General features: G+C 61.7%; 1 protein-coding gene across 1 annotated transcript; it reads left to right on the forward strand.

Moving 5' to 3' along the window:
• Positions 1–5,854: 5,854 nt before the first annotated feature.
• On the forward strand, positions 5,855–26,095 carry PTK2B (protein tyrosine kinase 2 beta). Its single transcript, XM_082480448.1, has 30 exons — positions 5,855–6,097; positions 7,691–7,869; positions 8,005–8,092; positions 9,653–9,732; positions 9,930–9,992; positions 10,703–10,757; positions 11,610–11,750; positions 13,390–13,464; positions 13,567–13,668; positions 14,111–14,228; positions 14,491–14,530; positions 14,625–14,671; positions 15,013–15,066; positions 15,417–15,514; positions 15,609–15,693; positions 16,255–16,355; positions 16,461–16,576; positions 17,107–17,207; positions 17,353–17,442; positions 18,486–18,690; positions 19,131–19,239; positions 19,378–19,443; positions 21,172–21,297; positions 22,111–22,257; positions 23,431–23,463; positions 24,168–24,195; positions 24,589–24,635; positions 24,857–25,000; positions 25,699–25,779; positions 25,868–26,095. Exons 1-30 carry the CDS (start codon positions 5,891–5,893, stop codon positions 26,081–26,083), a joined length of 3,042 nt encoding a protein of 1,013 aa, XP_082336574.1. The 5' UTR covers positions 5,855–5,890; the 3' UTR covers positions 26,084–26,095.
• Positions 26,096–27,305: the final 1,210 nt, after the last annotated feature.

Genomic DNA, 27,305 nt, shown 5'->3' on the forward strand with positions numbered 1-27,305 from the left:
CCGGGGATGCGCCGGGACCAGTTCATCTGAAATCCCCGCAGGGATGGATGAACCCTTGCTGGTGGGGAAAGAGATGCCCCGGGAGGGCAGGACCAGGGGAAGAAGGGGTGCAGGACAGGGATGGCATGTACGGGGAGGCAGGACAGCCGGTGTCACACCCCACGGCAGAGGCTCGGATATGGCTGGAGCTTGGCTGCCAGCCGCCACGGATGTCCCAGCAGCGCCCCGAGGCCACACGCCGTGTTTTTGCGTTGCCGGCCATCCGTACCTCGCCAGGATCTGAGGCAGGGAGGCCAAAACCCGCTCCCCCTGCCTGCTGGGGCCAGGGCTGAAGTGATGGATGGGAGCTGGGCAAGGCAGGTTTGGGGTGGATGCGGGGAACGAGAGATAAGGCAGGGAGCGCAGCAGGGCGGTGGGGACGCTGCGGGTGATGGCTTGGGGACCACCCATCCCCTCTCCCAGTTATATGGTGGAAACTCACTGGTTTCGGTGCTGAAGCAGGGCTGGCGTGGGATGCGGTCGGTGCCCCGGCCTGAAACAGGGGGAGAGTCTGTCTGTTCCCCCTGGGAACAGCAGCGATAAAGTAATGAGTCATGTAAATACCTGCATAGATAGGGGAAGGGCCGGGGGCAGAGCAGGCAGCCCTGCCTGCTGGGACCCTGCCTGCGCCGTCCCCTGCCATCGAGGAACGCAGCTCCCCGGGGTGACTCAGGCCGGGCTGGGGTCCCTGCGGTCCTCCCAGGGCCGCGTTTTCCTCGGATGGAGCTGGGATCCACCGAGGGAAGGGGCAGGATGGTGCGGGGAGGGATGCGCTGGGTCCCGGTGTGAGGGGTGACGGAGCCCACGGGCCAATCTGGCAGCCGGAGACCCTCTCAGGCAGCCGGAGACCCTCTCAGGTAGCCGGGGTAAGTCATGAGTCACCGTTGTCCCCATCCCCGGCTTCCTGTGGGGTCCTCGGGTCGGATTCCCCACCGGCACAGGCGCTTTGGGGTTGCAGCATCGCTCAGCATGACCTGGGTTTTGGGGTTTGCAAGGAGGGGGGCGCGAGCTGCCTACTCTGCCTGCTCTGCCTGCATCCACCGCCCCGCGCTGAGCCCCCCCGAACTGCTCTCCCGGGCTGGGTGAGCCGTGCCTCAGTTTCCCCATCTCTATTATGTGCCGGAGCAGCCGCTCGCAGCACGTGTGCGAGCGTGCCTGCGCGTGGGCCCTGCCTCCGCGCCTGGCTGCTATGCAAATGCCTCTGCGCACACTTGTCAGCCGCAGCAGGAAGCACCGGCAGCGGGGTGCTCGGCGTGGGGACGGAGGGGACGGCCGCCGCTCCGTAAGTGCCGCTTTCCTCCTACACCCCTTTTTCTAGGTGCCCCCGAGGTGCGACGGTGGGACCCAGACCCTCACCCCGAAGGAGGTGGGCGGAAGGCTGAGCACGGGCAAACTCATCACGCTGAGTTGGGGGAAGGGGCTCGGTGGGGTTTCGGCGTGTCCCTGGGGCAGGATGTGGCCGGGGCCGTGTCAGCCCAGGTGTGTTTGGGGTTTTGGGGTAGGGCTGGAGGAAGCGGCACCCGAGGCACCGAACTTTTCCGAAAGCTTGAGAGCGACTGGAAAAACTTCCTGGTCTGGAGCCGCGCCGGGGCGTGGGATGGGAGGTGGCTCTGAGCCACCGCGGGGACCTTTCGGGGTGTCACCCGCAGGAGAAGGCAGCGGGGTCTGCCTTTGGGGGGGGACAACACGCAGATGCTGCAGCAAGGGGACGTTGGTGGCGGTGGCAGCGGTGCACGCTCTCGGTTTCCTTTCCTGGGCTCCTCCGTCCCCATGTGCCCGGCTGGGGCTGCGTCATGTGTCTGGCACGGCTGTCCCCGCTGGGGACAGAGCCAGGCTCCCGCGGGACGTGTCCCTACGCCGGAGGGGACAGGGGGTGGAGGTACGGGGGGCTCAAGCAGTGGCCGCAGCCCCTTCTCCATCCTCCGGCCAAACGGGTGCCCGGCCGGGGGGCAGCTGGGATGTGCCCCCCGGGTGCTGCGCAGCCGTGGTGCAGGCAGGGCGCAGGCAGGGTGCAGGCAGCGCCTTCGCTGCGCTCCCCAGCTTTATTTTAGGTGGGCATCTTGGCCAAGAAAGGTGGGGATGTGCAAGGGCAGAGCATGAGCCCGGGGCGTGCAAGGGCTGGGAGAGCGCGGGGGGGGCTCGGCTGGAGGGGTCGGAGCCGTCCCTCGTGTCCGTGCCGGGCTGGAGGGGACATCGAAACGCGGGATGTGCCCGTGTCCATCCTGGCTGCCTCCAGCCCTGTGCATCTCTAACCGCGACGGGCCGGGGACGGTGCTCAGGGGCAGTGGGATGCTGTCTGAGGGATGCTCCATGCGGGATGTCACCTGAGGGATGCTGTCTGTAGGATGTCACCTGCGGGATACTCTCTGTGGGATGTCACCTGCGGGATGCTCGCTGTGGGATGTTGTCTGTGGGATGTCACCTGCGGGATGCTCGCTGTGGGATACTCTCTGTGGGATGTCACCTGCGGGATGCTCGCTGTGGGATACTCTCTGCATCCTGCTCCCCAGCAGCATCACTCCCCGATGTAGGGCCACAGAAGGGACATCCAGTCCCAGTCCTGGCCCGGTGGGCTCAGCCCCATCGCTGCGCTGAGAGCGTGAGGGGACATGTGGGAACGGCACTGGAGGAAGGAAACAGAAAATGAAGAGAAAGTGGGGAAAAAGAAGAGGCAAAGTGAAATGTTTCGGGCACGTGTGCTCAGCTATTGCCCCCCTCAACCGAGAGCTGAGCTCCCCCTCCCCAGGGGCTGGCTGGGGCCCCCGTCCCCCACCCTGCCACCCCCCCGGGAGGGTCCCTCTGAAACCCAGAGGACGCAGGTGCTGCTTTTTTAGCTATTTAGCGGAGGAGACCTTCATTTCAGCTGTTTCTGGGAGGAGAAGCTCTTTGGGTACCGACCTCTTCTGCAGAGCGGTGAGTGCTGTAGCAAAGCCTAAAGCGGAGCACCTCTGCGCCTGCGCCCATCCCTGGGATGGGGACTCGCCGCTTTTCCTTCACCCCGTTGTTCTTTGAGCCTGGTCGGGCTGGAAACGCTCATCCAGCGCAGTCGGGTGCCGGGCAGCCACAGCACCGCTGCGCTTCGGCGTCGCGCAGCCGCGTAGCATCCGTGACATGGCTTCGGCCGGCCGGCGCCAGCCCACGCGGGAAGGCGACCTGGCTAAAGGGAGCATCACCCGCGGAGGTGCGGGGCGTTCTGCAGAGGACGTGGGCTGCTGCAAGGTCCTCCCGGCGTGAAAAATGCGTGTGAGCTCACGTGAGCGTGGCTGCCGGCCCGTGCCGGGGCCACGGGTACCCGGCTCCGCCGCCGCTGCTTTGCTCAAGTCCGTTTTAAGCATCCCACCGCCGCCGTAGCAACGCTCCCGCCTCTTCGCCTGTTCCCTGGGAGAAACCTGGCAAACAAAGTCTGGGCCGTTCCACGCGTTGCACCGCTGCCAGCGAACCCCTCGGTACAGACCCCGAAAGTGCCAGGCTCCACCGCGCGTATTTTTAGGCCGGTGACTCAGGCGAGTGGCTTTAAAAAGCCGAAGCTGGCGGGAGGCGGCACACGGCGTGCCGCTGCGCGCGCGGGCTGGCGCGGGGCGGTAATGACGGCGAAGCCGCCTCCGAGGGCCGCGCAAAGGGTGCTGCAAAGCCCAGCGAGGAAGGAGAAATGGGGGAACGGGGAGAGAAAACCCTCGGGCAGCTCCTGGCTGCGCGGTTTTCTTGCCGTCTGCCCAGTCGGCGCTCGGTTTTCATAGAACCGTAGAGTCACAGGATGGGTTGGGTTGGAAGGGACCTTGAAGACCATCCAGTGCCACCCCCCTGCCCTGGGCAGGGCCACCTCCCCCCAGCCCAGGTTGCTCCCAGCCCCGTCCAACCCGGCCTTGACCACCTCCAGGGATGGGGCAGCCACAGCTTCTTGGGGCAACCTGCGCCAGGGGCTCACCACCCCCACAGTTAAGAATTTCTTCCTACTATCTCACCTAAATCTCCCCTCTTCCAGTGTCAAACCATTACCCCTGGTCCCACGGCTCCCCTCCCTGACCCAGAGTCCCTCCCCAGCTCTCCTGGAGCCCCTTTAGGCACTGGAAGGGGCTCGGAGGTCTGCGCGGAGCCTTCTCTTCTCCAGGCTGACCCCCCCACCTCTCCCAGCCTGTCCTCCCAGCAGAGGGGCTCCAGCCCTCCCAGCAGCTCCGGGGCCCCCTCTGGCCCCGCTCCAGCAGGTCCGTGTCTCTCCAACCCTTTTTGCTGGCTCAGGCTCTGTGCAAAGCTCTGGGCTTTCCCAGGAAGCCGGTGGCCGGGCTGACACAAACACCTTTGCCCTGGGGGGGTTATGTGAGCTGAGTTTGCCCGGCCTCAGCCCAGGTGCATGAAAAGGTACAGAAAGCCACCCGGAGCAAACCCTCGTCTGTGCCAGCCCTGCCCAGCTCACAACCCAAAAGTCACGGGAAGAGGAAAATTTTGGATCCATTCGGATGACCCAAGACCCGCGTACCCCCTTAAACTGTTTTTCTCAGCAAAGGGACAACCCAAGCCACTTCCCTTCTGGCTCAAATGACATTTTTTTTTTTTTTTTTTTTAACTGGCTTCTGGGTTTTATCCCCTCTAAAAATAAAAGAGCAGATCGATATAAACCAGTATCACCCTTCCGGGGGAGAAGGAACCCAGCTTTCTCACCCCATTTTGCTCTCTATTGGTTTTCTTTGCAAAGCTGCGTGCTAAATTGAGCTGGGTTGGGAGGTCACGTTGCTGAACCACAGCTGCAGTTGCAGGTACCTACTGGGAAGCTGCAGCCCAAAGCTCTCACCCGGGTTTCCTGGGGGGGCGAGGAAATGGTGATTGCTGGGGACACCGAGGTATTGCTCTGCAGGCGGCAAGGACACGGAGGTATTGCTGAGGAAGTTATGGAGGCACAGAGGTATTTATCTGGAGGTGATGGGGATACAGAGGTATTGCTCTGGAGGTGACAAGGACACTGAGCTATTGGTCTGGAGATGCTGGGGACACCAAGGTATAGTGCTGGAGGTGACAAGGACACTCAGCTAATGTTCTGGAGGTGACAAGGACACTAAATTATTGCTCTGCAGGTGCTGGGGATACAGAGGTATAGTTCTGGAGGTGACAAGGACACAGAGGTCATGTTCTGGAGATGAAAAGGACACCAAATTATTGCTCTGCAGGTTCTGGGGACACAGAGGTACAGTTCTGGAGGTGACAAGGACACAGAGGTATTGCTCTGGAGGTGCTGGGGACATGGAGGTGTAGCGCTGGAGGTGACAAGGACACTCAGCTATTGCTCTGGAGGTGCTGGGGACACAGAGGTGTTGCTGAGGAAGTTATGGGAACACAGAGGTATTGCTCTGGAGGTGATGGGGACACAGGTATTGCTCTGGAGGTGACAAGGACACACAGCTATTGCTCTGGTGGTGATGGAGGCAGAGTTAATGCTCTGGAGGTGACAAGGACACAAGGCTCTGCTCGGAGGAGCTGGGCTTGGGGCCCCGGCGGTGGCCGCGCATGGGTGATGAGGGCACCCTTTGTCGCACTCTTTCTTTTCTCTCTCCATCTCTGTCCCCATCCACCTCCACCTCTCCATCCCTTCCCTCCTTCCCCTCCCCAACCCACCCCGGGGTGTCCCCGCTGTCCCCATCCCACCCCTGCCTCCCCCATCCCATCCCATCCCATCCCATCCCATCCCATCCCATCCCATCCCATCCCTTCCCATCGCATCCCCAACCCTCCCGACCATCTCCCCACCTCACAGGGTGACACCACCCCCCACCCCGTCCTCCCCAGGGTCCCCTCCGTGCCAGCGCGGTGTCTCTCCGCAGGGAAGGGATGCTCAGCTCCTAGCGCCCCGGGCGTGCTGAGGATGTCGGCCATCCCCGAGGCGCTGGGTCGCCCGCGGAGCAGCTCCTCCCGCAGCCTGGCCGGGACGCTGGAGTCCACCCTGGGCATGGGGACGTTGGAGATGGACAAGGAGGAGATGCGCATCCTCAAGGTCTGCTTCTACAGCAACAGCTTCAACATGGGCAAGAACTTCAAGCTGGTGAAGTGCCCGGTGACGACGGAGATCCGGGTAGGTGGGCAGAGGGGATGGATGGGGGACTGGTTTGTCCATCTGGCGTCAGAGCTGGCTTCCTTCCAGACACCCTTCCCCATGGCATGGGAGCCCCCAGAGCCCCGTGGCTGAGAAGAACCAAAACCTGGAGGACAGAGAGCAAATTTGGCCATCTCTGGTGGCCCAAGGTGGGGCTTGAAGAGGGCGAGGGCTCATCAGCCCCACTGCTGGTTCCTGCAGCGAGGGTCGGACCCAGCGAGTCTCTGCTGGTCCCCTTCATGGGCAGCAAAGAGGAGTGTCCAGGCCCTGGAGAAGACATCCTCAGGTGCAGTGGTGCAGGGAGCAATGGGAGGAGGCCAGAGGACATGTGGATTTGGGACATGATGGTGCCTTGCAGGACTGGGGCTCAGCCCGCGCTGGGTCCCCACCTCTCCTCCATCCCCACGGACCTGCATGGACACAGGTCCTCGGCAGTGAGGGGGACAGTGACCTTCACCGGGGTTTCTGCACCTGACTTCTGCCCTTTTCCTGTGGGCACGTGGGGCTGGGAGGACAGCCACGGTGATGTTGGTGCCTTTCCATCATGGACATGGTGGCTTTGGGCTGGAAATGTGCTCCTCACCCTTCCTACCTGGAATCTTGGGGTTTCCCAGCCGGGGGAGGATGTGTGGGCACTGGGGACCTACCGGCCAGTGCAAGCTCTGCGCTTGGGTGATGTAGGATTAGTGTCCACCATGAGATACACACCCTGGGTGCGATGGGTGATGCTGTGTCTTCTCCTGGGGCAAGTCCTCAGGGCAGCGCATTGCAATGAAGTCATGGGGAGGTGACCAAAGTACAGCTGAGCTGGGGCTTGTCCTTCAACTGGTGGGACATGGAGAGGGACAGGGCTCCTCCCATCTCCAGGAGGAGGTTGTGGCACAGAGGAAGGTTTCAGAGGAGCAGTCGGAGCAGGAGAGGACTTATTGGGCTGGGAAGGGGGGGTGCCCGGGGAGGGGAAAGGCAAACAAAGCCATGAAACAGCAATGGTCCGGCTGTCCCCAGGGCAGGGATGGGAGCGCAGACAGCGGGACGCAGGAGCGGAGCAAGCCGGAGGCGGTCACTCCTCACCGGGAAGAGCCCAGCCGCCGGTTGTGTTAACAACTATCAGCTTTTAGTTGGTTATTTAGGTACCAGGGTGAGAGCAGAGGCCTGGCAGGGTCCTGGGGACACCCTGCCCGCACTGCCCCAGCGCTGGGGGGGAAAGCAGAGACACAAGCTGCACCGCAAGCTCAGCAGCAGCAACGGTGCCTGCTTTGCTACCTGCTCCGAACGATGCCGTGCATCGGGTGTTAGCTCAGCTGAGGCATAAGGAAGGGTGGAAATGACCCACCTGGGCTTTTATCCTCAACCAAAACATCTCTGGGAGGTTGGATGAGAGACATGTTCAGGCTGGAGGCATCTTTGGAGGCTTCCCATGGAGATGGCTGGGGCTGGTGGCTGCGCCCGGGGCTGCATTCTCACTCCAGGGACATTTCTGTTGTGGTTGTGCTGTATTCTCTCCTTGGTTTTCCATTACCTGGAGCCTGGCTGGGGATGCTCAGGTCTCAGCCCCGCTCCTTCCCACCCCAGGAGGTGATCAGGTCCATCCTGCTAAGCGGCCGCATTGGGCCTGACATCAAGTTGGCCGAGTGCTACGGGCTCCGCCTGAAGCATGTGAAGTCGGATGAGATCCACTGGCTGCACCCGGACCTGACAGTGGGCGAAGTGCAGGAGAAGTACGAGTGTCTGCACCTGGAGGCTGAGTGGAGGTAGGACCCGGTGGCGGTGGTGTCTTTCTCCGTGTCCCCAAACCCACCCAGGACAGGGTCACGGAGACCACCGAACCCTGTTAGAGGGAAAGCTCCTCCAGCGTGGTCCTCATCGAGGGGCTCTCCTCTTGCCAGGTACGATCTCCAAATCCGCTATCTGCCGGAGGATTTCATAGAGCGCTTCAAAGAGGACAGGACCACCTTGCTCTACTTCTACCAGCAGGTCAGAGGTGGCCCCGGGGGTCTCCTAGCCCCAGCCAGGTCTGCTCTCCAGCCACCCTGACCCACCACCCAGCTCCAGGAGGGGCTCCTCCTCCCCAGCCCAGAAAACGTGATTCCCAAGAGCCCCGAGACCATTTACCTTCACCCTGGGCTGCTGAACCCCCCAACCTGCAGCCCGTGGGCAGCCCCTGTGGTCCCATCCCACTGCTGGGTCTGTGCATCTCCGTCAGGGACAGCCGCCCCCATCCCTGTTACCCGCTCCTGCCCCTGCTGTGTCCCAGCGCGGGATGTGGGAGGGTGTGGACCCTGCGAGCATCCCCTGCGAGTATGCACTGCAAGTACCCCCCGTGAGCACCCCCTGCCAGCATCCCCTGACAGCACCCCCCATGAGCACCCCCTGCCAGCATCCCCTGACAGCTCCCCCCATGAGCACCCCCTGCCAGCATCCCCTGACAGCTCCCCCCATGAGTACCCCCTGCCAGCATCCCTTGTGAGCGTCCCCTGCAAGTACCCCCTGCGACTATCTCCTGTAAGCACCCCCTGCCAGCACCCCCTGCCAGTACCCCCTGACGTACCCCCTGACAGCACCCCCTGACAGCACCCCACAAGCACCCCCTGCCAGAATCCCCTGTAAGCATTCCCTGTAAGGATACCCTGTGAGTATCTCCTGCCAGTATGCCCTGCAAGCATCCCATGAGCATCCCCTGACAGCATCCCCTGTGAGCATCCCCTATGAGCATCCCCTGTGAGCATTTCCTCAGAGCATCCCCTGCAAGCAACCCCTGCCAGCATCCCCCGTAAGCATCCCCTGCCAGCATCCCCTGTAAGTACCCTCTGTGAGTACCCCCTGTGAGTATCCCCTGTGAGTATCCCCTGTAAGCATCCCCTGTGAGCATCCCATGAGCACCCTGTGCCAGCATCCCCTTCCAGCGTCCTCTGTGAGCACCCCCTGCAAGGATCCCCTGTGAGCCGCCCATGAACATCCCCTGACAGCATCCCCTGACAGTATCCCCTGCGAGCATCCCCTGTAAGCATCCTGCGCCAGCATCCCCTGCAAGCATCCCATACGAGCATCCCATACGAGCATCCCCTGTGAGCACCCACTGTGAGCATCCCCTGCAAGCATCCCATACGAGCATCCCTTGCAAACATCTCCTCGGAGCATCCCCTGCCAGCATCCCATGAGCATCCCCTGTAAGCATCCTGTGCCAGTAACCCCTGTGAGCATCCCCTGCGAGCATCCCCTGCGAGCATCCCATATGAGCATCCCCTGCGAACATCCCCTACGAGCATCCCCTATGAGCATCCCCTGCGAGCATCCCCTGCGAGCATCCCATATGAGCATCCCCTGCAAGCATCTCCTCGGAGCATCCCCTGAGAGCATCCCCCGTGAGCATCCCCTGTAAGCATCCCATACGAGCATCCCCTACGAGCATCCCATACAAGCATCTCCTCGGAGCACCCCCTGCCAGCATCCCATGAGTGTCCCCTGAGAGCATCCCATACGAGCATGCCCTGCCAGCATCCCCTCCACCTCCTGACCCCCGCGTCTCCTCGGCAGCTCCGGAGCGAGTACATGCAGAATTACGCCAGCAAGGTGAGCGAAGGCATGGCCCTGCAGCTGGGCTGCCTCGAGCTCAGGTACGTGCCTCCGCTGTCCTGGCCCGTCTGCGGCAGCGGGAGGGCTGGGGGGGACGGGGAGCAGGGGGCTCTGGGGCCGGGGAGGGTTTTGCAGGAGAAGAGGGAGTTTCCAGCTCTTTCTTTGCCACGGTGGGGGGACATGGTGGGGGGGGGACGTGACCGCAGAGCGGCCGCCTGACGTCCCTCCCTTCTCGCAGGAGATTCTATAAAGACATGCCTCAAAATGCGCTGGACAAGAAGTCCAACTTCGAGTTCCTGGAGTGAGTAGGCACAGCCCGTCCCACCGGGCAGAAATCCCCTTACCCCCAAACCGTCCACCCCGTCCAGCCGGCCTGGAGGGGCTGGGGTGCTGCAGAAGGCCTTCCTCATCCTCCCACACCTCCTCATCCTTCCACACCACCTCATCCTTCCGCAGCTCCTCATCCCCCTGCAGCTCCTCATCCTCCATCAGTTCCTCACCCCTCTCATCCTCCATCAGTTCCTCACCCCCGTCATCCTCCTGCAGCTCCTCATCCCCCTGCAGCTCTTCATCCTCCCGCAGCTCCTCATCATCTATCAGCTCCTCACCCCTCTCATCCTCCAACAGCTCCTCATCCTCCCGCAGCTCCTCATCATCTATCAGCTCCTCACCCCTCTCATCCTCCCGCAGCTCCTCATCTCCCCACAGCTCCTCATCCTCCCGCAGCCCCTGATCCTCCCCGCAGCTCCTCATCCTCTCACAACCATCAGCCCAGCTGATGGGGAGGGTGCCAGGAGAGGGAGATGGGAACCTTTCACCCTGGGCTGGGTGGGTGGTTTCTCCCCGGGTGGGTGGCTTCTCCCCCAGGAGCACCCCCTTGCCCCTCAGCACCCACGTTGCTTGGTGCCTCCCCCCCGTGCACCGCTCTGCAGCCCCCCAGGCACCCCCCCCCGTGCAGCCCCGGGGGTCCCTGCGGGGCCGCTAAGGTGCCCGGGGGTCTCTGCTCTCCAGGAAGGAGGTGGGCCTGGACCTCTTCTTCCCCAGCCAGATGCAGGAGAACCTGAAGGTGAGGGACGCGTGGGTGGGCGGGGGTGCATACACGCCGGGCTGGGTGCACGGGTGCCGGGTGTGTAAGTGTGCGCAGACGGGGCTGCGGGTGCTCGTGTGGGTGCGGGGGAGTGCACACGTGGATTTGCATGTGTGTGCACGTCTGCCTGCGCTTGTGCACACATGCGGTTGTGCTCACACGTGTGAAGATGTGTCTGCACACACCCCCCATGTGCCTGTGTGTATACGTGCACGTATGGAGCCAGATGTGCGCATCAGCGGGCACGCGTGGGTTTGCACACACATGGACATGCACATCTGCCCATAGTTGTGGCGCTTCGCACACACTGGTGAAGGTGTGTCTGCCTCTGCGTGTGCGCTCCCATGCAGGGCTGCGTGTGCGCTCCCGTGTGTATCGGTGTGCACGGGTGGCTTGGCGTGTATAGGCGTGTGTGCGCACACGCGTGGAGGTGTACATGCATGCCTGCGCATGGACCGGTGTGCTTATGGAGGGATGCAGGCACATCTGCTCACGCAAGTGATGATGCGTCTGCGTGCACACACATGTGCGTATGTATGCACACACGTGGCCATGTGTGCACACATTGATTTGCACACGTGTGCGTGCCCATCTGCCCACACATATGAGGGAGCACGCACACAAAGGCATGCTAGCATACACACACGTGTGGACGTACAGGCGTGTGCACACAGATGCATGTGCGTATGTGCGGGTCCGTATCCATATAGGCAGGTGAGTGCATGTGTGTGTCCATGTGCGTGCGTGGACACGCTCACACCCGCTGCACCCCGCATCCCCGCCGCATGCCTGGCACGTGCCCAGCGTGGCTAGCAGCCGCTGTGCCCGCAGCCCAAGCAGTTTCGGAAGATGATCCAGCAGACCTTCCAGCAGTACGCGCTGCTGCGGGAGGAGGAGTGCATCCTCAAGTTCCTCCACACCCTCGCCACCTTCGCCAACATCGACCAGGAGACCTACCGCTGCGAGCTCATCGTGAGGCCATGGATGGGATGGGATGGGATGGGATGGGATGGGATGGGATGGGGATGGGGATGGAGATGGAGAAGGAGATGGAGAAGGAGATGGAGATGGAGATGGAGATGGAGATGGAGATGGAGATGGGGATGGGGATGGGGATGGGGATGGGGATGGGGATGGGGATGGGGATGGAGATGGAGATGGGGATGGGGATGGGGATGGGGATGGGGATGGAGATGGAGATGGGGATGGGGATGGGGTTGGGGATGGGATGGGATGGGATGGGATGGGATGGGATGGGATGGGATGGGATGGGATGGGGATGGGGATGGGGATGGAGATGGAGAAGGAGATGGAGAAGGAGATGGAGATGGAGATGGAGATAGAGATGGAGATGGAGATGGAGATGGAGATGGAGATGGGGATGGGGATGGGGATGGGATGGGATGGGATGGGATGGGATGGGATGGGATGGGATGGGATGGAATTAGATGGGATGGGGATGGAATGGGATGGGGATAGGATGGAGATGGAGATGGGATGGGATGAGGATAGGATGGGATGGGAATGGGATGGGATGGGGATAGGATGGGATGGGATGGCATGGCATGGCATGGCATGGCATGGCATGGCATGGCATGGCATGCGATGGGGTGGGATGGGATGGGATGGGATGAGGTGGGATGGCGATGGGATGGGGATGGGATGGGGATAGGATGGGGTTAGATGGGATGGGATTAAATGGGATGGGATAGGATGGAATGGGATGGGGAGAGGATGGGATGGGATGGGATGGGATGGGATGGGATGGGATGGGATGGGATGGGATGGGATGGGATGGGATGGGATGGGATGCGATGGGATGGGATGCGATGGGATGGGATGCGATGGGATGGGATGGGATGCGATGGGATGTGGTGGGATGGTCTTAAGGTGTTAATTAACACTGCATGGTGGGGCAGTGAGCTGCCACCCAAAGCATCCCCTGGCACCATTTGGGCGGTGCAGACCAGGATGCACGCAGGTGGCAGCGTGGACAAAGCCACCCTGCTGTGGTTTGCTCCCTGCCACAGTCCCCAGGCTATGAGGGGGACTCGGCTGCACTGAGCTCAGGGGAGACCCCGTGGGGAGTTTCCAAGGCTTGGAAATCATTCACTGTCCCCCAAGGGGGGCACAAACCCAAAATGCCCCGGGGATGGGATTGCCAATCCTGCAGCACCCCCGGCATCACCTCCCCGAGAGGATGCTGAGCATCTCTCCCCTCCTCGCGGCAGAGGATGCTGATTGCTGGGTTGGGGGTGCAGGGGGGGCTCTGGGGACCTTCCACCCCCAAGGGTCCAAGCCCGGTGGGTGCGAGCCGGTGCCTGAGGTCTGCAGAACCCCTTTGGGGTGAGAAGGCAGCAAACCAGGAGCGCTGAGCACCCCTTTGGGGCCAGGAAAAACGCCCACGCTGGGCTCCATGCCTTGTACCATCCACCACCCCCTCTCCAAACCATCCCCTTTCCAAGTCCCTCCGGGAAGGCGATTTTTTCCCGGGGTGTCTCACACATCGCAGCAGGTTGAGGTGGGGGGAAACTGGCTCTGGGGGTATACTTCTCACCACCACCACCACCAAATTTGCATCTTCCTTCTGCTACCCCCCCCCCCCCCCCAGCAAGGGTGGAACATCACGGTGGACCTGGTCATAGGACCCAAGGGCATCCGGCAGATGACGAGCAAGGAGGCCAAGGTATGGGGGGGGTTGTTGGGTGCTGGATGGGGAGTAGAAGGGGTGACTGCTCTTAAATTGGTGATTAAAGTTGACGCTGGGGGCTCTGCCTCTCTCCCCCAGCCCACGTGCTTGGCCGAATTCAAGCACATCAAGTCCATCAAGTGCTCCAGCGTGGAGGAGGGCCGGGCTGTGCTGCAGCTGGGGCTCAGCAGTACCCCCCAGGTGAGGAGGCACTGGGGGGGGCAGAGGGGTGTCCCGGGTCCTGGGGTGTGTGGGTGGGATGGGGGATGCTGTGGGGCGGCATCGCATCTCTGTGGGTTAAGCAGGACTGGGTGGATGGCTCTGTTTCCACCAGGAGAGCTTCTGCCTCCAGCCCCAGCCAAGGGGTGACTGTCCCCCCAAAGCAGAGTATGTCAAGGCTGCCCTGGGGGTGCCATCCCCCCCTTCCCCCGGGGGTGTCCATGCCTGCCTTGAGGTGCTTTGGGGCTGGACGTTTTGGCCGGGTTGTCCTGGGATGCTGGGAAGGACGATGCTGGAGAAACTGGGAGAGCAGGGAGATGGTCACTGAGCTACCCTGAGATGGAAAGGACGGGGAGACCCCCCATCCCAGCATCCCCCCCAGCTCTGGGCTCACCCATCCCCCTGTCCCTGCCGTCCCCCCCAGTCCCTGGCTATCAAGACAGCTTCTCTGGCCGAGGCAGAGAACATGGCCGACCTCATCGATGGCTACTGCCGGCTGCAAGGGGACTTGGAAACCTCCCTCATCGTCTTCCCCAGGAGAGGTGAGCACCCTGGGGGGGGCCACTAACCCCCACACGGTCCCCACCTGTGCTCCCTCCCCCTCCCCCCCCCCGAGCCCTTCTACGCTCTCTCCATGGCCACAGCATCACCCGTGGCTTTGGCTTGACCCCAGCTGAGACCCACCAAACTCACTGCACGTGTGGTCAAGGCATGGCGGGGGGGTGGGGGTGGGGGTGGGGCCCAGTTCCCATCAGGATCTGATGGGGTTGGCTGAGAAATGACTGCCTGTGGTCCTCTCGGCAGAGCGGGAGAAGAGGATCAGCCTGCCACAGATCCCGGCCCCGTGAGTAGCTCCTGACCCCGGAGTGGGGCTGGGACCCCATCCTGCCCCCCCAAGCCCACCCACTCCCTGACCCCGACCTCCTCCCACCCCACAGGCACCTGGAGGAGAGGCAGTCCACACTGTCCAACAGCGTGAGCGTGGGTGAGTTTTTGGGGGTCTTCTCCCTTCCCACCAGCCCAGGGGGTGCAGGCAGGGCTGTGGGACACCAGTGCCGGGGGATTTGGGGGTTTGGCGGAGCTGGACACCCCCAGACCTTTGCCTGGGGGTCGCCATGCAGCCACACGTAGCATCATGGAATGGTTAGAGTTGAAAGGGACCTTAAAGATGAGGGGGATCCTCGGGGAGGGTCAGGCGGGCATCCCAGACGGCTGTGGTGCCTGTGGGGGCTGCTTGGGGCTGGGTGGCCGGAGCCCATGGGGGTGCTGCAAGAACCCCCCCCTGAGCTGCCCGAATCCCAACCTGCAACCTCCTCCTTGCCCTAGAATCCGATATTTACGCTGAAATCCCTGACGAATCTTCAAGACCGAGGTCCGGAGGTAGGCGCCGCCCCCTTGGGTGCCCTCTCAGCCCGTCTCCCAGCACCCCAGCTGGGCCCTCCCACCTCCTCCTGCCCCCCCCATCCCCCCAAAACTAGGAAGGAGGTTTTACCTGCATTGCCCACCTTACGCACACCCCCCGGAGGGGCTGAAGGAGCTGGGATCACCCCATATGCCATGGGACGGGACCTGTGGGTCCTTGCCGAGGGGGTGATGGGGAGGGTTGGTACCCAGGGGTGGCCAACATCTCCTGCTCAGAGCAGGGGCTCTGCCCAGGAGCGGGCAGGGGTACAGGCAGCTTCCTGCCCGCTGGCACTGTCACCTCTGCCCCTGCTCCCCTGTCCATCAAGTCCAGCACTACGGGATCTCCCGGGAGGACGTCACCTTGGGCAGGATCCTCGGAGAAGGCTTCTTCGGAGAGGTCTACGAGGGGATCTACACCACGCCGGTGAGTGTCCTGCCCTCCCCCTGCCCTGCCTGCCTCCTCCGCGGCTTGGGGGGGAGCGGGATAAAGCAGCCCCCTCCTCTCCTTCTCCTTGCAGAAAGGGGAGCGGGTCAATGTGGCGGTGAAGACCTGCAAGAAGGACTGCAGCCCGGAGAACAAGGACAAGTTCCTGAGTGAAGCAGGTACGTCGGAGGGTCCTGCTGCCTTTTTGGGGGGGCACAGAGCCTTCTCAGCGACTCGTTTCCCCGCCCCCCCAGCGCTCACATAGTGGGGCAGAGGACAGATGTGGGGGGCCCAGCGGTGCCTGCAGCACTGCCATGGTGGGACGTTAGAGGCAGGATGGTAGAACCCTGCCCTGGCATCTTCTGGTCCTGGCTTGGGGACAAATCACCGTTTCCATGCAGGACAGAGCAGAAGGAGGGAGGTGGCCCGTGCCCTCCCCACCTTGTGACATGGATGTTCTCCAAAAATACCTGGTTTATGGGATGGCTACCAGGGGTGGGTGGGAGAAAGGCTGCTGAATCCTTGCGTGAGAGCAGATGGGCACCACCACTGGGATGTAGAACCCTGGGGAGCTGGAAACCAGCAGCCCCTGGGGAGGTACTAGGCTCTGGTGGGCAATTCCTGCTGCTCCGGCTCTGGCTCCATGGCAGAGACCTGCCCCTACACCCCAGGACAGGGCTTTGGGCTCCCCGGAGGGGGGCTCCCCCCATTGCAGGGTGTCTCACGCGGTGTCCCCACAGTGCTGATGAAGAAGCTGGACCACCCCCATATCGTGAAGCTCATCGGCATCGCGGAAGAGGAGCCCACCTGGATCATCATGGAGCTCTATCCCTACGGAGAGGTGAGCGGGGTCCCACCCCTGGAGCCCATCCTGCCCCCCTGCCACCCTTCCTGGCCCTGCTCGGTCCCCTCGGTCCCTGAGCCCCCCTCGCTCGTCCCATTCCAGTTGGGGCAATACCTGGAGCAGAACAAGCACTGCCTGGCCGTGCCCACCCTCATCCTCTACGCGCTGCAGATCAGCAAAGCCCTGGCCTACCTGGAGGCCATCAACTGCGTGCACAGGTAGGGCAAGGAGGGAAAAGGAGCCGGGCAGGGTGCTGGGAGAGGCAGGGGACAGCAGGGACCGCGGGGGGACAGGCAGGTGGGGAGCAGGAGCGGGCAGAGGTAGAGGCTGGCAGCATCCTTTGCTGCAGACCGCTTTTGCAACTGGGTGAGCTGGTGTGAGCTCTCTTCCTCCATCCCTCCTCCATCCCTTCATCTCCATCCCTTCATCTCCATCCCTTATCTCCATCCAATCATAGAATCATAGAATTGTCTAGGTTGGAAGAGACCATTGGGATCATCGAGTCCAACCATCTACCCTACTCTACAAAGTTCTCCCCTACACCATATCCCCCAAAACCACATCTAAATGTCTCTTAAATCCCTTCATCTCCATCCCTTCATCTCCATCCCTTATCTCCATCCCTTTTCTCCATCCCTTCTCCATCCCTTGTCCCCAGCCAAGAGACTCTCCCCTTGTTGGGTGTGAGCTCTCCTTCTCCGTCCCTTCTCCATCCCTTCTCCCCAGCCAAGGGTCTCTCTCCTTGCAGGGATATTGCCGTGAGAAATGTCCTGGTGGCCTCCCCAGAGTGTGTGAAGCTGGGCGACTTCGGGCTCTCCAGGTACATCGAGGACGAGGAGTACTATAAAGGTAAGGGCTGCGTGACGGGTTTGGGGCTCGCTTCAACCCTGTGAGGGCAGAGACCATGGTGAGACCTCGCTGCCTTGCCCTGCCTCTTCTGGGTCTGCTCCATCCCCCTGCGGTGAGCATGGCCACCCTCTGTCTCTCCCTCCAGCATCCATCACCCGTCTCCCTATCAAGTGGATGTCACCAGAGTCCATCAACTTCCGTCGTTTCACAACGGCCAGTGACGTCTGGATGTTCGGTGTGTGGTGGGATGGGGATGGAGCGGGGTCCTGGGCATTATCTGCCTCCCGTGGCACCATCTGCATGCACAGGGACAAATCCTGCTTCAGAGCAGGGGGGGTTCTCCCAGCCTTGCTCTTGGGGAAAGACACCCCAGGGAAGGGCTCCCAGGGCAGAGCTTCCTCCCAGTCAACCATCCTTAGGTGCTTCCTCCTCCAGTGAACTCAAGACAGTTGGCAGGGAGGGAGGCTGTAGGAAAAACATGGACATGGTGGAGCGGGGCCAGAGGAGGTCCTGGAGATGCTGCGAGTGCTGGAGCCCCTCTGCTGGGAGGACAGGCTGGGAGAGTTGGGGGGGTTCAGCCTGGAGAAGAGAAGGCTCTGCAGAGACCTCCGAGCCCCTTCCAGTGCCTAAAGGGGCTCCGGGAGAGTTGGGGAGGGACTTTTTACAAGGGCATGGAGTGGTAGGACGAGGGGGAATGGCTTCAAACTGGAAGAAGATAGAGTTAGATTAGATATTAGGAAGAAATTTTTCACTGTGGGGGCGGTGAGCCCCTGGCGCAGGGTGCCCCGAGAAGCTGTGGCTGCCCCATCCCTGGAGGTGTTCAAGGCCAGGTTGGACGGGGCTGGGAGCAACCTGGGCTGGGGGGAGGTGTCCCTGCCCAGGGCAGGGGGTGGGACTAGATGATCTTCAAGGTCCCTTCCAACCCAAACCATCTATGAGTCTGTGATTCTATGAGTTAAACTCTACCCTCTCCAAATATCCATCCCCCTTCCTATCTACCCATCCCCATGGCCTCTGGGGCTCGTGTTGTCCATCTGTCCGTCCCTAGCAGGCCCATGGCTGGCAGAAACCAGGATCTGGACTCCTTGCAGCTTCCCAGGAGAGCCGGCAGCCCTTTCCACTGCTTTTTTCCCCCAGGGACCAGAAAGGGCCCAGCAGCCAAGTGACCCAGTGTCACGCAGCAAAGCGTGGCAATGTCACCAGGTCCCCAAAAACCCGAGCGAGGGGCCAGTCCCCCAGCTCTTGCGTCAGCTGAGGTCGCTCGTCTCGCTTCCACAGCCGTGTGTATGTGGGAGATCCTGAGCTACGGCAAGCAGCCCTTCTTCTGGCTGGAGAACAAGGATGTGATCGGGGTGCTGGAGAGGGGTGACCGCCTGCCCAAGCCTGACCTCTGCCCCCCGGTCCTCTACACCCTCATGACGCGCTGCTGGGACTACGACCCCAGCGAAAGGCCCAAGTTCAAGGACTTGGTGTGCAGGTTGAGGTGAGAGGGGGACCCGTGATGGGTTGAGGGTTCCATGGTTTGATGGAAGGGTGGGCAAGTGGGTGAAGGAGAAAAAGGAAGCCATGCAAGATTTTGGGTCTGGAGTTTTCTGGCCAAGTCTGAACTCAAAGAACCCTTTGAGACCATTTGAGGCCACCTGCCCCCAGGGGTGTGGTGGTGGTGCCTGGGCTGAAATGGAAATGCTTTTCTTCACGTCGAGGGGTCTTGCAGGAGAGTCCGTACCCCACATCTCGTTGGGGCCAGTCATGGTGATGCTTGTGTGGTTGGCCATGACCAAGCTATGTTCTCCCAGTCCTTTCCCTTCGCTCTTCCCATCCCTCCTTGTTCCCTCGTGTTTTCCATGGCCCATCCGGCTCACGCATCGCCACGCTCTGGGATATGGGAGATGTGCCAATGTCACCCTCCGTCTCCCCCTGCAGTGACATTTACCTGATGGAGAAGGAGCTGGCCAAGGAGCAGGAGAAGAACAACCGCCACCGGCCTCCCAAAATCATGGAGCCGCCATCCTTCCAGGAACCACCTCCGAAGGTAAGGAGAAGGCAGAGGCCGTGTGGGCAGCGCAGGCATGTCCATCTCCCCTCCTCGACCCGCTGATGGGTGCTGCAGAAGCGGGACCTCCCCGATCTTGCACCCACCGTACGGTTCTCCCTCCTCCGCTCCCTGCAGCCCAGCAGACCCAGGTACAAGCCACCACCCCAGAACAACCTCCTGGCTCCCAAGCTGCAGTTCCAGGTAAGGTTGCAGGGCCGGAGCATTCCCTCAGGGACATGAGGAAAGGGCTCGATGCTGGAAAGCCCTGCCTGGAGCTCGAGCCTTCGGGGGCTCGCAGCTTTTGGGGCTCCGAGGTGCCCCACGCCACCACCGAGTGCCTCCCGCCGCCTTGCCCAGCAGGACACCACACTGCTCGGGGCTCAGCCCTGCCCGCCCTGTGTTTAGTCTGTCCCCGATGGTGGCAGAGTGGCTTTCGCCCCAGGGAAGGGCAGTTTGTGCACTCGGCTGGGAGGAGAGGAGGTTTGCTGTGCTCTGGCTTCTGGTCCAGTTCAGGGCTCCCCGGGTCAAGAAGGACAGGGAATTACTGGAGAGGGTCCAGCAAAGGGCTACGGAGGTGATAAGGGGACTGGAGCATCTTTCTTATGAGGAAAGGCTGAGGATCCCCAGGTCCTCCTTCTTGCCCTTCTGGAGTGTACCATCAGCAAGTTTGCTGATGACACAAAACTGGGAGGAGTGGCTGACACCAGAAGGCTGTGCCGCCATCCAGCATGACATGGACAGGCTGGAGAGTTGGGCGGAGAGGAACCTCATGAAATTCAACAAGGGCAAGTGTAGGGTACTGCACCTGGGGAGGAATAGCCCCCGCACCAGTACAGGCTGGGGGCTGACCTGCTGGAGAGCAGCTCTGTGGAAAGGGACCTGGGAGTCCTGGTGGCCAACAGGATGCCCACGAGCCAGCAATGTGCCCTGGTGGCCAAGAAGGCCAATGGCATCCTGGGGGGCATCAAGCAGAGTGTGGCCAGCAGGGCGAGGGAGGTCATCCTCCCCCTCTGTTCTGCCCCGATGAGGCCACATCTGGAGCACTGTGTCCAGTTCGGGGCTCCCCGGGTCAAGAAGGACAGGGAACTGCTGGAGAGGGTCCAGCAAAGGGCTACGGAGATGATGAGGGGACTGGAGCGTCTTTCTGATGAGGAAAGGCTGAGGGACTCGGGGCTGTTCAGTCTGGAGAAGAGAAGGCTGAGGGGGGATCTTATCAATGCTTATCAATCCCCAAAGGGCGGGTGCCGGGGGATGGGAACAGTCTTTGTTCAGTGGTGCCCAGTGACAGGACAAGAGGGAACGGGCACAAACGTGACCATCGGCAGTCCCATCTCCACCTGAGGAGGGACTTCTCTCCTGTGCGGGCGGCAGAGCACTGGCACAGCTGTCCAGAGAGGGGGGGAGTCTCCCACTCTGGAGCCATTCCAAACCCGCCTGGAGGTGTCCTGTGCCACTGCTGGAGGTGCCCCTGCTCTGGCGGGGGTGGGACTGGGGGAGCTCCAGAGGGCCCTTCCAGCCCCCACCAGTCTGGGATGCTGGGATTCCGTGGCTTTACCTGGGTTGAGTTTGGCCGCCCTACAGCAGCACAGGTCTCCCCCCCAGCAAGGACCGGTGCTGGTCCCCGCAGCATCAGGGTGAAAACCTCAAGAGCAACTATCTGGGGGGCTCTTTTGGGGCTGGGCAGGGGTTCAAGCAGCAGCACGGGAGGTCTCAAGCCCTCACTCTGGGTGAGGAAGAGCCGAGCAGGGAGGAAGGACCCAATCCTACCACACGGATTGGGGCAGAGGCTGTTCCTGGTGCGAAAGTTGCTCTCCCCCCGCGTTGCCTGCTCCGTCTGTCCATCCGTCTGTCCGCACTAACCCCCCGTGGCCTTGTTTTGTGCCCGTGCTGCCCCGCTGCTCGCTCCCCCTGCCCCGTGCCCACCCGTAGGTGCCGGAGGGTCTGTGTGCCAGCTCGCCTACGCTCACCAGCCCCGTCGAGTACCAGTCTCCGGCCAACTCCCTCCACACCCCACCGCTCAACCGCCACAACGTCTTCAAGCGCCACAGCATGAGGGTAAGAGCATCCCACAGCATCCCGAGGACATCCCGCTCCTGGGTGGCCTCGTCCCCGGGACGCGCCGGGGACCTTGCCGGAGGGCGAGGGCTTCGGTGGGAGGGATGCTCGCCGCGCCGCCGCTCCGCTCCGTGCTCTCGTCTCCGCTGCTTCGAGCTCCGTGTTGCTCCCAACCCCACTGCGGAAGGGCCAAATCCTGTCATCCCGTTGCGAGATGGAGGGATGGAGCCCGTGAAGGGCTCCGGGGTGTCTCCAGCCCCCTGCTACGCATGTTTGCACGCACATCCCGGTGAAGGCATGGTGGTGGAGGAGCGACTGGCACCGCGTCCCCAAAAACGGGCCGGGGCCGGGCGGCTGCTGCTCTTCAGGGCTTTTGGGTCAGCTCCTCACGCTCGGCGTTGTCACCTAAAGCGCCAGGGGTGGTTTGCAGCCTGAGCTGGGTTATTCCAGCCCCGAAATCAGAGCTGGGTGTTGGGGTGCGTGGTGTGACGCTCTGCCCAGCGTGCTGGCACGGCCGCGGTGCTGAGCGCGGCCGCACCGTGGGCAGGATGAGCTGTTCCCCGGGGTGGTCCATGCATGCTGCCCATGGACAGTGCTGGGATGCGGTGGTGGGAGGTGCAGGGACAGCTGGTGGTTTCGTCTCCCTGCTGGAAAACCCAAGTGCTCCCCAAATTCGGTGTGGGGGTTCGTGGCCGTCGGGGTCTGGCGCATGGCTTGCATGCGTGGAGAGGGCCTCTGGGTCCCGTGCCAAAATCAAGGTGGGGGGCTCTGTCTCCCGACACCCCTCCGGTCACCACCATCTCTGCACACCAGGAGGAAGATTTCCTCCGTCCCAGCAGCAGGGAGGAGGCGCAGAAGCTGTGGGAGATCGAGAGGCTGAAGATGCGGCAGGTCCTGGACAAGCAGCAGAAGCAGATGGTGGAGGACTACCAGTGGCTGCGGCAGGAGGAGAAGTCCTTGGTGAGTGGCCTCCGGCTGTTGCAACCTCTTGAAGGTGGTGGAAGAGCGGCAGCAGCCCGTTGAGGTCGCTCTTCCCGGCTGGAAAGGCCAGTTTTCCTCCAGCAGCCAAACCTCTGGCACCCCTTTATTTTCCGCACCCGTAAAGATCTCACGGAGCTGCTTCATTTCAAAATGAAGTTTTGGCAACTTGGGCAAATTTTAAATGCTTGCAATCGTGTCTTAATGAGCTTTTATAACGCTTTTGAAATAAGGACTGGAGAGAGCTAAGAAAAGACATGGAGCTGTTGGAGCGGGGCCAGAGGAGGCCCCGGAGATGCTGGGAGGGCTGGAGCCCCTCTGCTGGGAGGACAGGCTGGGAGAGGTGGGGGGGTCAGCCTGGAGAAGAGAAGGCTCCGCGGAGACCTCCGAGCCCCTTCCAGTGCCTAAAGGGGCTCCAGGAGAGCTGGGGGGGACTCTGAGTCAGGGAGGGGAGCCGTGGCACGAGGGGGAATGGTTGGACACTGACAGAGGGGAGATTTGGATGAGATATTGGGAAGAAATTCTTTCCTGTGGGGGCGGTGAGCCCCTGGGGCAGGGTGCCCCGAGAAGCTGTGGCTGCCCCATCCCTGGAGGTGTTCAAGGCCGGGTTGGACGGGGCTGGGAGCAACCTGGGCTGGGGGGAGGTGGCCCTGCCCAGGGCAGGGGGGTGTAGTGAGATGGATCTTTGAGGCCCCTTCCAACCCAAACCATTCTGTGATCCTATGATTCTAATGTGTGACTAATCCGTCCGTTTGCGGGGAGACGGGCTTGGAAGGAGACAGGAAATGTTTTATTTGATAGACTCACACAGCCGGTGAAGCAAAGCCCAGCTCCCAGCGCTCCCGGGGCTGTCGGGTGCCGAGCGGCTGCAACCAGCTGCTTGAATTAAGCTTCATTTTTTTTGGAGCGGCAGTTTGAGGTTTCTGGTACCCCGGGAGCAGGTGGGGAGCAGGTAAGGGTGATGGGATGGGATGAGATGGAGATGGGACCAACCATGGGCGTGAAGCCCCTTCCCTTCCCACATTCCCGGCCCCTGCAGAGATGGGTTCCTGTGTTGTGCTTCATGAGTCTTCCAGAAATCAGGAAAATCCCTTTTTTTTTCCTTTCTTTTTCCTTTTTTTCCATGCCTCTCACAAAGCTTCTCCCTCTTTGCAGGATCCGACGGTGTTTATGAACAACATTCCTCCGGTGAGTGGTGCCGTCCCCAGAGAAACCGGGCTGGGGGTGCCTTTGGGTGCAGGGGCTCCTTCTCTTGGGGGTATCTGGAGATCCTCATTTGCTTCAGCATGGTCTGGAGCACACGTCTGGTGAGGGGCGGCTGAGGGACCTGTTCAGCCTGGAGAAGAGGAGGCTGAGGGGAGACCTTCTCGCTCCCTACAGCGCCCTGACAGGAGGGGGGAGCGAGGGGGGGGCGGTCTCTGCTCCCCAGAAACAGGCGATGGGACAGGAGGGAACGGCCTCAAGTAGCGCCAGGGGAGGTTTAGGATGGAGATTAGGAGAAATGTCCTCACCCAAAGGGTTGTCAAGCACTGGCACAGGCTGCCCAGGGCAGTGGTGGAGTTTCCATCCCTGGAGGTCTTTAAAAGTTATGTAGATGTGGTGCTGAGGGACATGGGTTAGTGGTGGTTTTGATGGCGTTAACGGTTGGACTCCATGATCTTAAAGGTGCCTTCCAAGCTTGACGATTCTATGACCCTATGGACGGGTGATAAATATTTATATATGTGCCCCTCACATTGGGAAAATTCATCTGAAAATGTTAATGGGGTGAAATACCGGTGGTCCAGAGCTCCCCAGCAGATGCCCCAGGAGGGGATGGCGATGCTTCCTCCCTCTTTGCTGTCTCCAGCCGGGACTTTGTGCCTCTCATTCACTGTTTCTTCCCTCCGCAGCTGCTCCCGGAGAAGGAGACGGATTACAGTGAGTGCCCAGAGCTGCACGGGGTGCGGGGCTGCCCGTGGCCCCCCACCCAGCAGCACCCATTTCGGGGCTGCAAGCGGGGAACCCTGTGCTGAGCTTCCAGGCGCCATGGGGCTGTATCCCTCCCGGCTTTGGCATCCTCCATGAAAGAAATCCCAGATCATGGGGAGCAGCTTTGTCTGCCCACGGACGAGGGGGTCTGCCTGTCCCGGGCATGGGGGTCTGACCCTGTGGGGAGGTGGCACAGCTGGGGTGGGTCAGGGTGTCCAGGTAGGACACGCTTCTCCAGGGTGGTGCGGGGACGTGGCATGGGGTCCCTGGGGTCTTGCAGCATGCCCGTGTGCCCAGGGGAACAGCCAGAGTGACTTCTTCTTTCCCTTACTGATGGCATAGCGGAGTTCACGGGGCCCCCGCAGAAGCCTCCAAGACTTGGGGCACAGGTAAGACCTCCCTGAACGGGGCCACCATGGTCTCAGTTCTCCTCCTCCACCTCCATCATCCCTCTGCATCTGCAGGATGGGACGTTTCTGTCTCTCCCGGGCCCCAAAGGGGTCAGACAAACCCGGCAGCATTGGGGTTGCAGGTGGGAGATGGATGGGTCTGGCCAGGGCTCCCCATAGCTGTTGGTCTTTCCCTCCTTGCCCCCTTGTGTCCCTTGTAGTCCATCCACCCAGCCCCTACTGCCAACCTGGACCGCACAGATGACACAGTGTACAGCAACGTCATGGACCTGGTGCGGGCTGTGCTGCAGCTGAAGAACGAGATCAGCCTCCTGCCCCCAGAGGGGTACATCCTCGTGGTGAAGGTAGGGAGGGCAGGGAGGGGGAAACACCAGGGGAATGGGGGAGGGAGTCGGGAATAAGTCTGCTGAGCAACTCCCACCAAGCATCCTTCTCAGGAAGGTCTTGTACATGTAGGAGGGAGCATTTCCAGCACTCCCTGCTCCTCCGTTGGGTCCTTGGGTCAATGATGAGAGAGTTTCCAACATGCCCTGCTCCTCCGTTGGGTCCTTGGGTCAATGGCAGCAGCGTTTCCAACATGCCCTGCTCCTCCGTTGGGTCCTTGGGTCAACAATGAGAGAGTTTCCAACATGCCCTGCTCCTCCGTTGGGTCCTTGGGTCAATGGCAGCAGCGTTTCCAACATGCCCTGCTCCTCCGTTGGGTCCTTGGGTCAACAATGAGAGAGTTTCCAACATGCCCTGCTCCTCCGTTGGGTCCTTGGGTCAATGGCAGCAGCGTTTCCAACATGCCCTGCTCCTCCGTTGGGTCCTTGGGTCAATGGCGGCAGCATTTCCAACATGCCCTGCTCCTCCGTTGGGTCCTTGGGTCAATGGCGGCAGCGTTTCCAGCACTCCCTGTTCCTCTGTTGGGTCCTTGGGGTGGGTCTCCCACCATGCTCCTTTCCCAGATGGGATCCTTGACTCAGCAACACAAGCTATTCTCATGTACCGCTTCCCTGTGCCCGTGCCTGGTGTCACCCTAACCCTGCCACCCTCCCCGCAGAACGTGGGACTTTCTCTTCGGAAGCTGATTGGCAGTGTCGACGAGATCCTGCCCATCCTGCCCGCCGCCTCCCGCACCGAGGTAGGACCTGGGAGGAGGGAGAGGGGGTCCGGCGTGGGGTTGGGTGCTGGTGGCACCCCTGTCTGTAACCCCTGTGTGTCTTGGTCAGATCGAGGGGACCCAGAAGCTGCTCAACAAGGACTTGGCCGACCTCATCAACAAGATGCGCTTGGCACAGCAGAACGCCGTCACCTCACTGAGCGAGGAGTGCAAGCGGCAGATGCTGACGGCCTCCCACACCCTGGCCGTGGATGCCAAGAACCTCCTGGATGCCGTGGACCAAGCCAAGGTCCAGGCCAACCTGGTGAAGCTGTGCTTGGAGTGAGGGCAGGGTCGGAGAGAGGGAAGGAGAAGGGGTGGGGAAGGAGAAGAGGAGAGGGACCGCCACGCTTTGGTCGGCGGAGATGGGAGGAGAGCGTTGCGGAGGAGCTGGCTTTTGTGTGTCTCCCGTGGCCTCGCCGTCCTGCCCTCCCTGTCCCCCCTCCTCCTGCAGCTGCTCATGTCTTTAGCATCGTCTTGTTGGTCTTCTGAAGAAGGGAGGCATCTGGTGACTCGTCCCTGGAAAGGGCTGGGGGGGAACTGGCCGTCTCCGAGGGCAACTGAGGATCCCTCTGGCCCAGCAGCTCCCCAGCTGCCCGTAGGTCTGTGTGTCCATCCCTCGGCCCCTCTGAGGACAGACGGCCGCGGGCGGCGTGTCGCGATGGGGAGCTGAACCCCGCTCCTCACCGCCGGGAGCCGGGGGGCATGGCGGCTGGGGGAGCTGGCATCCCAGGGGGGGCCGCGCGGGGGTCCCCGGTGGTCGTGGGAGCGGTGGCCGGAGGGACTGTTTGCGTTTCCTTGTAAATTGTATAGAAAAGTTTATTTAACGATGGGAGGCGGGTCCGCGCGTCGCGGCGGAGCCGGCGGTTCCGGCGCCCGTGGCCGGAGCGTGCCCAGCCCCAAGCCTGCAGAGAGCACTGGGAGGGATGGGACCCCGCAGACCGCAGCCTTTGGTGACACAAACCAGGAGAACGGTGCCTCTTCCAGCTGAGTTTTCCTCCGAGCTGCTCTGTGTAAGCGACGACGGCAAACCAAGTCTCTGTTCGGTTTGTGCTTTGAGTTGGAAACCGTACGGTTTGGGCTTTTCCCCAGCATCTTCCCACAACGCTGTTCATTCCGGCTGAGATAAACCATGCACAAAGTCCTGCTGTGCCTGTAGCTTGCCTGTCACCCCCTGCCTTTACCCTGGGGACAAGTCCCCTGGTCACCAGCACCTCCTTAGAAAGAGAAATGGTCACCTGCCCATCCTGAGCCATCTTGCCGGTGTGGGGAAGCGCCGTCCCGGTGGCAGCATCCCCGGGGAACCTGCTGGGGTGAACCTGGATCTGCTACATCCACGTCCTCCCCAGAGCCCCATTTCCCTCCCATTGAGCCCACAGTCCATACGAGGGTGCTGGACCCCCCCCTGCTCCCACCCCACAGCTTGTCAGTGAGAGTATCTGCAGAGCTTTGCTTTCTGAAGAGCATCAGGAACGAGGGACAATTCCTGGTGGAGGCTGCCGGGAGGT

The sequence above is a fragment of the Vanellus vanellus genome, assembly GCF_965231255.1.
Source record: "Vanellus vanellus genome assembly, chromosome: 3".
NCBI lineage: Eukaryota > Metazoa > Chordata > Aves > Charadriiformes > Charadriidae > Vanellus > Vanellus vanellus.